The 12,627-nt window shown below is 49.0% G+C and overlaps 1 protein-coding gene across 3 annotated transcripts in view; it reads right to left on the bottom strand.

The window, feature by feature from the left end:
- Nwd1 (NACHT and WD repeat domain containing 1) overlaps positions 1 to 12,627 on the bottom strand; it is a 141,550-nt gene that overhangs the window by 74,179 nt on the left and 54,744 nt on the right. For all 3 annotated transcript variants that reach the window (XM_075987010.1, XM_075987011.1, XM_075987009.1), the window contains 2 exons: positions 10,979 to 11,137; positions 3,700 to 3,897 (listed from right to left, as the gene is read on the bottom strand). In XM_075987010.1, coding sequence (XP_075843125.1) covers positions 3,700 to 3,897; positions 10,979 to 11,137 — 357 coding nt within the window. The remainder of the gene's footprint in view (positions 1 to 3,699; positions 3,898 to 10,978; positions 11,138 to 12,627) is intronic.

Raw genomic sequence — 12,627 nt, 5'->3', positions numbered from 1 at the left:
TCAGGCAAGGCGTTTGGTCTCCACTGTAGGAGAGTAACGGAGAGACTGGCTCAGCATCAGAGCTGTGAGGCCCTACAGTGTGGAGCCTCTGGAAGCGAAATGCCCCAAGGGTTTGGTGGCACTTGCTGCAAAAGTTTCCCAACAGGCTCATGCCCAAGTCAGGGCTGGAACCAGAAACTGACAGTCTCTTAGCCCAGGGCCACCATCCTAGAAACCAGGAGCCTAAGGCAGGAGGATTGTCAGGAACTCAAAGCCAACCTGGGCTATGAAGTAAGTTCCAGGCCAGCCTGAGACACCAAGGGAGACCCTGTCTCAGACAGGCAAACAGACAGATGAACAGCTCAACAGGTAACAGCTCTCCCTACAAGCCTGGCCACCTGAGCTCCATCCTCCAGGACTGTTTAAAGGCTGAAGGAGACAGCTGGCTCTGCAGGATTGTTCTCTGACCTCTACACACGGGCTGTGGCATGCACACACATGCAGCCGAAACACTCATTCACATAAAACTACAATTAATGAAGTTTTTTTAAAAAAGAGAAGCCAGCTTAGGCATGGAAAATCCAGACTTTTTGGAACACCCTTAAGTGGGTCCTGTTCCTTCTACATCCTCCGTTTCCCAAGATGTAAAGTGGTTGGTTGTTGGAGGCTGTTAAGTCACAATTGGCCCAGCTATAACAGACACATATTTTATTTCTTTGTTTTCTCTTAAACATTTTAAATCACATTTTTACCACTCTAACAAAAAGGAAACAGAAGCCCAGAGTGGGGCAAAGCCTCCCCATCCCCTAACAGACAAGCAGAAGTGCAGAAAACACAGTTGCTTCCCTGTCCCAGACATGATAGGAACACGCCTCTCAGTAGTAACTTCCCCTGCCTGTGCCATGGCAGACATCACTAATCCATCACAGCATCACTGATTCATCTGTGGCTGTACCCATAGCCATTTTATGTTCTTTATTTAGTAAGAAGGCCCCCAATTTCATGTGTTTTTATATGAGCATATGTAGTTACCTACACAATCTTCAGAGCAGAGTGAGACAGAGACCGACAGAGAGACTAAGACGGACAGAGACAGAGATTATATCCATGCTCACCCTGGATATCAGAAACCCACCCTGGCCCTGAAACCTGAGCTAGTGAAACAAACACACCCTGGATTTGAAACCCAAGCCAGTGAAAGAAACAACTTAATCCCGAACCCAGGACCTAAGAAACACACCCTGACTCTGAACCTAGAACCAAAGAAATTCACTTTGGCCCTGGAACTAGAGCTAGTTAAGGAAATATACCCTTGCCCTAAAACCAGAGCCAAAAAGCTAAAAAAAAAAATGGGGGGCACTGAAAGAAATACAACTTGACCCTGAAACCAGAGTCAATTCTGCCTCTGACCAACTAAACATGAAACCAACCAATCCCTGAGCAGAAAAACCAACCAATCCCTGAGCACAAAATCTAGCACACTGACCCTAAACCCAAAGCCTGAAAGAAACACACCCTGGATCTGAAACATGAGCTAGTGAAAGAAACACTTTAGCCCTGAAATCAGAGCCAAAGAAATACACTTTGGCTATAGAACCAGAGCCAGTAAAAGAAATACGCCTTAGCCTTGAAAACAGAACCAAAAGGCAAAACAGGACCAGGGAAAGAAACACAGTTTGGCCCTGAAACAGAACCAACTCTGCCCTGGACCAACGAAACCAGCCAATCCCTGAGCAGGAAAACGAATCACTCTCTGAGCAGAAAATCTTTTCCCTGGGAAAACTCTACCCCTAAGAAGCCCCATACAAAAGCCCCTCTGCCTGTTCAGCTATATGCAGAGGAACCACCCTGGCAGACTCCTCCTTCCCAAGTAAATTTCTTTCTTAAAAGAGTTTTGGGTGAAGGTCTTCTTTCTCAGGCATGGAGCAGAAGAATCTTTGCTGAGACATTTCCTTGGGGGGGGAGGGATGAGCAAAAAAAAAAAAAACAACAACAAAAACCAACCAACCAAACAAAAACAAAAACAGAAGAAACAGTTCAATCTGCTGGGAAACTCCCTTGGGAGTTGAGCAGAAAAAGGTAATTTTCACTGAAGCCAGAGGGCATTGCTACATTTCTATAGAGGCTTCCCCTTTAGCAGAATAAAACAGAAGAAACATCTTGGGCCAGAGCTGAAGAGAGCAGAAAAAGCAATGGCTAGATCTGCTAGGACATTTCCTTACGGGAAGAGATCAGAGCTCAGCTATAGAGACTCCTGGAGGAGAAGAGTAGGGTTGCTACATCCTGCAGGGAGACATCCCTCACCACATCCCAGTCCTACTGCTGGTCAATGACATTAGAGTAGAAACGAGTTCTTCTGGGGGTGCCTCTAATAGGTCGGGGCGCCTCTAATAGGCAGAGGCCCAGTAGCCCCCTCCTCACTGACAGGAATGTCACTCTGACAGTAAGGGCTGCAGCAGTCCTCGTCCCTGCCACCCTAGGGATGCTCCAGCTAACAAACGGAGCTGTCTGTTGAAGCTGCTGTGCAGGCTCCTATCCACCCACTCTGCCTGGATCCTCCTAACAAGCACAGCCACTGTCACCAGCGTCATTTCCTCTTTTTGCCTCTCATTCTCTATTGTGGAGAGAAGCTGCCTGGGGACGGGGATAATGGGAACTGGAGCCTGGAGCCCTGCTGGACTGCAACTGCCTGTGGGTCTCACAAAGGCTGAGAAGGAGGCTTGCGGGGAAGTGGAGGGTGAGGCTCTCCACGTGTGCTGACTCAGGCCAGAGTTACAGGGTGCGTTGTAAGTGACTGTGAGGAGCCCGAGGGAGGAGCATGGGTGGGGGTATCCTGGTGAGGGAAATGTGGGGGTGAGGGCAGTGGTGGTGGGGGACACAGGGGCATCAGAGAGCGTTGTGTTACCTGCTCTTCCTGAGGCCCTGGGTTTAGTTCCCAGCACCCACATCAGGCGAGTCACAGCTCCAGGGACTCCAATGGCCTCCTCTGGCCTCTGTGGGAATCCCCAGACATATGTAACACACACACGCATGCGTGCACACATACAAACGCACATACACACACGCACACACACAGATCAATTTTTATAAAAGAAAAACGTCTGCCCGCCTCTGCCTCCCAAGTGCTGGGTTGAAGGTGTGTGCCGCCACCATCACGCAGCCTAAAAAAAGAAATCTTAAAAACAGATAGATAGATAGATAGATAGATAGATAGATAGATAGATAGATAGATAGATAGATAGATAGATAGATAGAAGGAAGCAGGGTGGGATACTGGATGGAAGAATGGTGGGGGGGTTGGTGGATGAGTGGATTGTGTGTGCACAGGTGTGTGGACAGTGGGTACGTGAGGCATGATGACAAGGCGTGGCCAAGCCTGAGCCCTCTTCCCCCCTGGCAGGGTAGTCAGCTCACATGACACTTGCAGTCTGCCTGGCATGGGCCTCCAGCTTGTGGGACTCTAGCCAGCAGCTCTCTGGGACAGAACCTCAGAAGCATCTGCCGGCTCCGGGCTCATTAGCAGTATTTACAGCAGTCATCCACAGTCCCCAGGGACGGAGAAGGCTGGCACGAGATAGCAAGTGAAGGCCCCCATGGTACCTTGGGGCCTCCTGTCTGGCAAAGTGGAGCCCCAGAGAGCAGTTCCAAATATCTGGCATCTGCTCCCCTGGGTATACAGTGAGCTGGTGTGTTTTTTTTTGTGATGTTGGGGACACTCACCTTTGTGACATCCAGTGAGAGTGGCTCGAAATCTTCCCCCAGGTGGCTGTAGAAATCCTGCCAAGGGCACCAGCACTGGGTGTGGGCAGGCACGGAACCAGCTCTGTGCTTGTTGGCACAGCTGCCCGATCATTGCTGGATATGACGTAGCAAAGAAAAGGAGCCTGGCCAGGAGCTCGGTGTATAGGACACTATTCTCTGTAATAAAAAGGGGTGTATCACTGCCTGGCTGAACCTCCCCACACCCATGAACCCCAAGGCCTGTAGAAGAGAAGCCCCAGGCCCTCAAACCCCTTCTGCTTCAGTTTCTGTGTCCCTCCATCCCCCTGCCTCCTGAGCACAGAATAGCCACCAGCTTCCAGGTTCCGCTGACCATGTTCCCTCTGTCTGGTGCGCTTTGCGCTTCCTGAGCCCTTCCTCAAACCAGTCATTCTCCTCCAGAGGCACTTCTCCATCAATGAGTTAATTAACTAACTTGTTTCATTATTGCCCAGATCAGTCTTGACTTCTGGGCTCAAGAGAGTCTCTCACTGCAGCTCCCCAAATAGCTGAGACCCAGGTGCATGGGTGAGTGGGTAGAGTGAGGAAGGATGCCTGACTGATGGGAGTGTGTGGGTAGATGGATGGAAAGGTGGATGGAAGGTGGGAAGATGGACGGATGTGAGGGTGGGAGGCTGACGGATGGATGGGCAGATTGATGGATGGATGTGCAGATTGACGGGTGGACGGGCAGATTGACGGGTGTACGGGCAGATTGACGGGTGGATGGGCAGATTGATGGATGGATGGGCGGATTGACGGGTGGGTGGGCAGATTGACAGGTGGATGGGCAGATTGACGGGTGGACGGGCAGACTGACGGGTAGACGGGCGAATTGGTAAAGTGTGGAGGGAAGACAGACAGACAGATGAAAGAGCAACGAGAAGAGTAGGAGGTTCAGTAGATGGGTGAACTGTGCCCAGTTTTCAAATGCTACGCCACCTCTGCTAAATCCATTCCGGACTCCTGTCCGGTTCTACCGCCTAGACTGCTGTTTGACCTTGTGTCTTGAACCCATTTGGCTGTCCTCAGCCCCCTGCCCCACACTTCAGCTTGCCAGGGACAAGCATGTCATCTGCCTGGCTGTAAATGCACACACAGCACAGACACCCACTCAGCTGGATAGCACCCTCTGACTGAAAAAGGATGGAGGTTAGAGACTAGCAGGGATAATGTGCTTGCTTTCAGGCCTCGTGACCTGAGTTCAATATCCTGGACCCAGGAGAGCCAGCCCCCTCAGGCTGTTCTCTGACTTCCCACACACGAGGGCACATGCAAACAGAACACTTTTGAAAAGGAGGGGGCTGGAGAGAATTCTCAGTGGTTTTGAACATGCACCCACAATCGGGTGGCTCACCTGTAACTCAAACTACCGAGCATGGACACCCGCACACACATACAAAAATAAAAATGGAGGCTCAGAAACTACTTCATGAAAACCACACTGGCGCTTGGGGTAGCGGTTACAGAATCCTGTACACGGCATTTCCCAGCAGCGATGGAAATGCTCTGGGAACACACGATGCCGTGGCGCCCTCTGGTGGTGACATTTCTCACCACCTCCCACCTTCTGCTGGGGGAACCAGGGGTTGTAAAGGAAGGCGCTTTTGCAAAGCTCTTGCTGACTCTGTGCGTGTGTACGTGCCCCCCCTCTCTCCCTGTGTGTGTGTGTGTGTGTTGGGGTGGTTCAGCAGGTAGAGTGCTCCCTCAGCATGCACAAAGCCCTGGGCCTGGAACTCATAAGACTATACCTCAAACAATTTTCAGGAAGCATGTAGAGCCTTCGGGTTCTTAAATCCAGGAAGCAGCCCCAAGAGGAGGAACCAGGACTTAGGGAGAGTGATGGGGAATGAGGGTGGCATAGGGACCAGCCATAGCAAGGAAGGAGGGTGATGGTTCCGCAGCTATGGAGAGAGCCTGATGGCACACTGTCTAAGCAGGTGGCAGTGCTGACTGGCGGAGTTTAAGTTTGATCCCAGCACCCTGCAAAAGCCCTGCCAGCTGGTTTGCACCATAACTGGGGAGACAGAGACAAGTGGATCGCTGGAGCTCCATGGCCATCGAAGACACCCCACACACCCATCAGACACACCCTGCACACCCATCAGACACCCCACACCCACCAGACACCGCACACACCCATCAGACACACCCCAACACCCATCAGACACATCCCACACACCCATCAGACACACCCCAACACCCATCAGACACATCCCACACACCCATCAGACACACCCACACCCATCAGACACCCACACAACTATCAGACACACCCCCACACCACCAGACACCCCCACACCCATCAGACACCCACACAACTATCAGACACACCCACACACCCATCAGACACCCCACACACCCATCAGACACACCCCCACACCCATCAGACACACCCCCACACCACCAGACACCCCCACACCCATCAGACACCCACACAACTATCAGACACACCCACACACCCACCAGACACCGCACACACCCATCAGACACCCCCCACACACACATCAGACACCCACACAACTATCAGACACACCCACACACCCATTAGACACCCCACACACCCACCAGACACCCCCACACCCATCAGACACCCACACAACTATCAGACACACCCACACACCCATCAGACACCCCACACACCCATCAGACACACCCCCACACCCATCAGACACACCCCACACACACATCAGACACACCCCACATGCCCATCAGACACATCCCACACACCCACCAGACACATCCACACCCATCAGACACACCCCACACATCAGACATACATTTCAGATACATCAGATACACATATCACATCAGACACATCAGATACATATACCACACACACATCATACACACAAGATCTACTTTTTAGGTAAGATCTCTCACTGAACCTGAGCTCACATAACCAGTCAGGCGGGAGTCCGCCTGACTGAACCCTAACTCTGGTGCTTGCTGCTCTGCTGAGCTTTGAAGTGGGGCTAGGGCTCTGAACTCAGGTCCTCAGGATTGTGTGGCAACACTGTCCTAGCTCTGCCATGTCCCAGAACCTACGTCTTCCTCTTCCTCTTCTTCTCCTCTTCTTTTTTTTTTTCCTTTTGGCACAGGGTCACAGCTGAGGCTGACCTTGAACTCCCGATTTTCTTCCTCCACTTCCTGAGGTTGGGATGACAGGCCTGCGCCTCCAACTCCATTTTTACTCTTCTGATCTATTCTTGCTTTGGGTCACCAACTCCCTGGGTTATCTCAAGTTGCAAGAACACAGTGCCCTGTGGTGCCTGGCTGCCCTGGTGCCAACAGGATCCCGCAGAATGGACCTGAGACAATGACCAACCAGACTGTGCTGCACCAGGGCAGCTCCGCTTTCCTTTGTTCCTCCCCTGTGAGCCCCAAGACTACAGTGAACAGCTCACATGGACAGTGTTAGCACAGAGGCACACCTTGGTCCTGTCCCTTGGGAACCTGTGCTTTTAAACCTTACCCTTACACCGACTCAGTTACATTGACATGTTTGCGTGATGGTGTGCTTTGGCAGGGCCCGCTAAGGTGTTCGTTTCACGCAGGGACCCCACCTACAGCCGATCGGTTCTCTCCCACCTGCCATGAGTCTGCTTTCTTGTTCACTGGTGGCTTTGATTCTCCAGTTTTCTTTGTTCCAAAGACCTGCAAATGTCTAGCTTCTCTCTCTCTTTAAAAGCCCTGTTTGCTTGCTACAACGTGTGAGCCAGAGATGAAAAGGCCGTCTTCCTCTCTCTCACTTTTCATTTCACTTTATGTGTGAATATAAGCTAGTTTTAACTCTGCATGTGTGTGTGCATATGTGTGTGCAACTTAAGTTCAACCATGTGTATGTGTCCATGTTCTCACTGTTAAAGAAAACTGTTTTAAGCAGTCCCAACAAAGTCTGTTCATTGTTATCTCCTTCTAGACAAAAATATAACAAGTCTTAAATATTTTAAACTAGTATGTGCTTTTAGATGATGATAAAAATGTGATTAGATCTGTTACAACATACTGTCTGATTCAACTCTGCTTTAACATACATTCTACATGGTGGTCAAACTGTAAGGTTCTAAAGATCTATTCAGATGAACAAAAGCTAATGGACATTCCTGCAAGCTGGTCTTCACTACTGTCAGTTTTTACTGTTCAACTTCCACAGCAAATTTCCTTCTTTACCTCTTTGTCCTGCTAAGTTAAAGTCAGCTGGAGGATTCTGGGTAAAGCACTCCTCCACAGCCTCTCCGCGTGGACCCAGCTCTCCAGGCAGATCCTGCTCTAATGTCACTAAAGTCATAATTTTTATCTACCCAACAGACAGCTTTAAAACGCTGAGATATGGGGAATGTGGTATTTAAATGTTTAATTTAAAAGGCTTTTCGTAACAGAGAGAAAGGTTAGCTCCTGGAAGCAACCCCTAGTTCCTCCAAAGATGGCTGGGTCCAGAAGAACCTCCGCCTGGAGCTTGCTTCTCAAGTAGCAGCGCTAGCCACTGACAAACCTGCCTTTCACCTCAGCCGCTGCAACCTCTTCAGACCGTGGACAACAGGACACTGGGGAATCGACTGCCTCATTGACCAGGGCAAGGCGGGCTGGTCTTCTACAAACTCCTAATCCACAGATCTTCTGAAGTCTGGCAGGCCCTGAACTGCCAGCCGAAAGATGGAGGTTGCCCTATGCCCTGCTCTCAACAATCGTGGAGGGTTCCTGGGGTGGCTGTTTAGGCAGCCAATCAAATAAGTTTTGTAAATCACTAACTCAGGTAAAATTTATCCTTCTCAAGATCTCTAAAGCAGTTTGACGACTGGTAGCTTTGCCAGTGCCTTCTCAGTTCTCCGTGTAAAATTCAGGTCCCCGGCCTCACTCTCCTAGAGCTAATGTTAAGTCTAGACACCATTTACCTCATACCAGGCCCAGGTAAGAAATTAACTCACACAACAGATTTCCCCTACATGTCAAGGTGACGCCATGGTGATGGGAGGAACAGGTGCTTTAAGGTTCACCTATGCAAACGCAAAGCTTTAGATGTGAGGACCCAAGAATGTTTTAGGGTTTAAGAGGGCGTTTTAAGGGATCCTCATGCAAGTTATGAAGTCTGAGGATAAGAATGTTCCAGAGTATGAGAAAGGGACCTAAGGTGTGTAATGCAAGTTATGAAGTCTGAGGATAAGAAGCTTAGGTGATGACAAAGGCAAGCGGTGTGAGGCCCTGGAAAGAAAAAAACGTGCTCCGGATCCCTCTCTCATTATGCTACTGTTATATGAGGACCCCAAGGGTCCACAGTCTTAATACTAATCAATAAAATTCGAAAAGCCATTTGTCTGACAGAGTGCTACCATGATCGTGGCTGCAAGCTCAGGACTTTAAATTCTCTTTGGTTGTCTTCTAACTATAAACTTAAAAGGTACTTTTCATTGTGCAAAAAACTTTGTTGCTGAGCAGTGGTGGTGCACACCTTTAATCCCAGCATTCTAGCGGCAAAGGCAGGCGGATCTCTGTGAGTTTGAGGCCAGCCTGGTCTACAAGAGCTAGTTCCAGGACAGGCCCCAAAGCTACAGAGAAACCCTGTCTCCAAATCCAAACCAAACATTTGTCACCATCATTTCTGACACAAGTCCACTGCCCTTTCTATAAAACAAATTTCAGTGCAGATTATAAACAGTGGAAATGCTAATGTGTCTAAAACTTAGGTTTTCACAAACTCAAAGAACTCTTGTAAGTTCCAGCGGTTGACTTGGAAGATTTGCCTCAAACAGGTCAGATGTACCCCTCCCTCAACTACCAGACCCTAAGAGTCCAAGCCTCCCCACTTTTCCCCAGTCCTAACACCCTCCCACTCAATCACCAGGACCTAAAGAAAAAAAATTCTCTAAACTTAACCTTGTCCTCTGCTCTGCCAGCACTCACTATGTCTAAGAGACACTGGACAGTTCCTCAGAGCCTGGACAGCAGTGAAAAAACCCTGGATGTGGCAGCACCCCAGCTTTCTCAGGTCCCCCCAAAGATGGTGGACACACCCCAGGTCAGCAGGAAGCAGACTCGAGAACTCGATGCCTTTGTTCCCTTAACCTACCACACCTAACTCCTCACCTTTTTAATAGAAAAGAAGGGAGGAATGTTAGCATCAAGGCACATCTTGGCCCTGCCCCTTGGGAACTAGGCACAGTGTGTTACACCCTGCACCCTGTATCATGCCTGCATGCATGGCAGACAGTACACTGTCCCTTTAGAGAAGCCCGCCTCTTCCCGCTCTCTTCCTTTCTGCCACTTTCTCTAAGGAGGCAGCTTTCTGTTTCTCTCTTCTTTTTCTCCCCCCTGCATATCTCTCTCTCTCTCTCTCTCTCTCTCTCTCTCTCTCTCTCTCTCTTCCCTTCCTACTGCATTCCAAATTCTATAAGTTAGTACTGAAGGAGATGTCATGGGATTAAACAAGAAAGTGACACAGTAGGTGGACAGAGAGAGACACATACAGATGGGTGGGTGGATGGATGGATGGGTGGGTGGATGGATGGGTGGGTGGATGGGTGTGTGGGTGGATGAGTGGGTGGGTGGATGGATGGGTGGGTGGATGGGTGCGTGGGTGGATGGGTGGGTGGGTGGGTGGATGGGTGGGTGGATGGGTGGGTGGGTGGGTGGATGGGTGGGTGGATGGATGGATAGATGGATAGGTGGGTGGATGGATGGGTGGGTGGATGGATGGGTGGGTGGATGGATGAGTGGGTGGGTGGATGGATGGATGGATAGGTGGGTGGGTAGATGGATGGGTGGGTGGATGGATGGGTGGGTGGGTGGATGGATGGATGGATAGGTGGGTGGGTGGATGGATAGGTGGGTGGATGGATGGGTGGGTGGATGGGTGGGTGGATAGATGGATAGGTGGGTGGGTAGATGGATAGGTGGGCAGATGGATGGAGTGGATATGTGGGTGAGAGGGTTGGTGGATGAGTGGGTGGATGTATGGATGGATGGGTGGACAAATGGATGGATGGGTTGATAGAGACATACAAATGGTGGAAGGCTGGGCGGGTGGGTGAATGATGAATGAATGGAAGGTAGGGACTGGTAGGTAGATGGGTAAGTGGATAGACAGGTGGATGAATAGAAGGATGAGCAGATGAGTCAATGGTTGATAAATGAAGGTGTACGTTGGTGAAAAATCAACTCGCAGTCCCCTGGGAAGAATGGGTTTCTGAGGTTTCTGGAGAGCAGCACAGAGCAAACCCTCTTATCAGGCCAGGGCACTCACCCATCCCGCGGAGCTCCACAGCAGGGCGGCACAGCTGGAGGGCTTCTCTGACCAGATCAACCTCAGGAGAGTTCATGTGAGGGGCACACATGTCAAAGTCATCCAGCAGATCCTCAATGCCCCCAGAGATGCCCCTACAGGAGATCCAGCTCATGTTCCCTGTGGAGGACAAAGAGTGAGGAAAGTCGGAGCCCTTGCTTCCTGCTGGCTCATTCTGAGGGTGGGAGGATGGCTGCCCTTTCCTCCTGGGGTTCTGGAACTCTGAAGTCTGGCACTGAGGCTGTTCTGTGGAGGGCACTGAGCTGTGGTTGATAGAACATGGCCTCCATACCAGAAGGTGATGACACCTCTACCTACAAGTATGACTCAAAAATGTCTCCAGGATTTGCCAAGTGTCTCCTAGAGGAAGAATGTCCTTTGAAAATCACAGGTGGGTGGGAAAATAAGTGGATGAAATAGCTATGTAGACATCCAGCCACCAGCCACCCACCTAACTATCTATCCATACATTCTTCTACTTGTCTACCTATTCATGCACTCATCTGTTTACCAACATACACATTCGTCCATCTATTCATAAATACATGCACATATACACACCATCTATTATCCCATCTATCTGTCTGTCTATCTATCTATCTATCTATCTATCTATCTATCTATCTATCTATCTATCTATCTCAGAGAGTCTGGATTATGTACATTGTGTTTTCTTTAAAAATTTTGACTGTGAAGGAGCTAAGTACAGAGAGACATTTCATTACATGGGCTGCCAAGCTAAACCAGAATGGATATAAGGGTATTATGATTTCAAAATTTGGGTCTAAGGATATGATGCTTTGGAGAGGGTCTTCTTTTGTTTTCACAGAAGACCAGACCCTGTGGATTGATTCTATCTCAATATGGTATGATAGACCATGACCTCCTGAAAGGTTGCCGTGAACACCCTCAAAAAATTACTTCACTCAACTGCCAACTGAGATGACCCTGGCACACAAGTTATACCATGAAAGATCTGATTAACAGCGCCCCCATTCAGCAGGAAGCAGTTTGGAGAGAAAAAACTGTGCCCAAGTTCCCAAATATTGCCTATAAATGTTATTTTACATTTAAAGGGGGGATATGATATAGATATGAATAATTTGCATTGGTATGGATTTTAAGGTCAATTTTGTTATATGTATATGCATATTTCTAATCTTGATTAAGGTATTGTGATTGTGTAGTTCATTTTTAAAATGTAATGTATAATAGGAAATATAGGTTGCTAATGGATAATCATCAATAATAGTAAAGCTTGTAGTCATGTTAGTTAGATTTTCTAGATATATAGAGATATATTTTAGTTAGATAGGCATTCTTCATATCTTTCAAAGACTACAGAATATGGCATTTAATGTTTTAATAATTTAGGGCTTTTCATGACAATGAGATACGTCTGCTCCTGGCAGCACCAGCTACTTCAAGAGGAAGATGGACATCGAAGAGGCTCCTTATGGAGTTTGATAGCCATTTGGGCAAGAAACTGCCCTTGCTTGGACTGTTTCATAAACTGGACACAGAGAACCCACAGAGAGAGGACTGCTGAACTTGCCTAAAGGTAAGATGATCCTTTGGGGTTCCTGATTCATGAAAGAGTCTACGAGACA

Source organism: Microtus pennsylvanicus, chromosome 9, assembly GCF_037038515.1.
Source record: "Microtus pennsylvanicus isolate mMicPen1 chromosome 9, mMicPen1.hap1, whole genome shotgun sequence".
Lineage (NCBI taxonomy): Eukaryota > Metazoa > Chordata > Mammalia > Rodentia > Cricetidae > Microtus > Microtus pennsylvanicus.
Note: the sequence above shows the minus strand (reverse complement) of the source record. Positions and strands in the feature narration are given on the sequence as shown.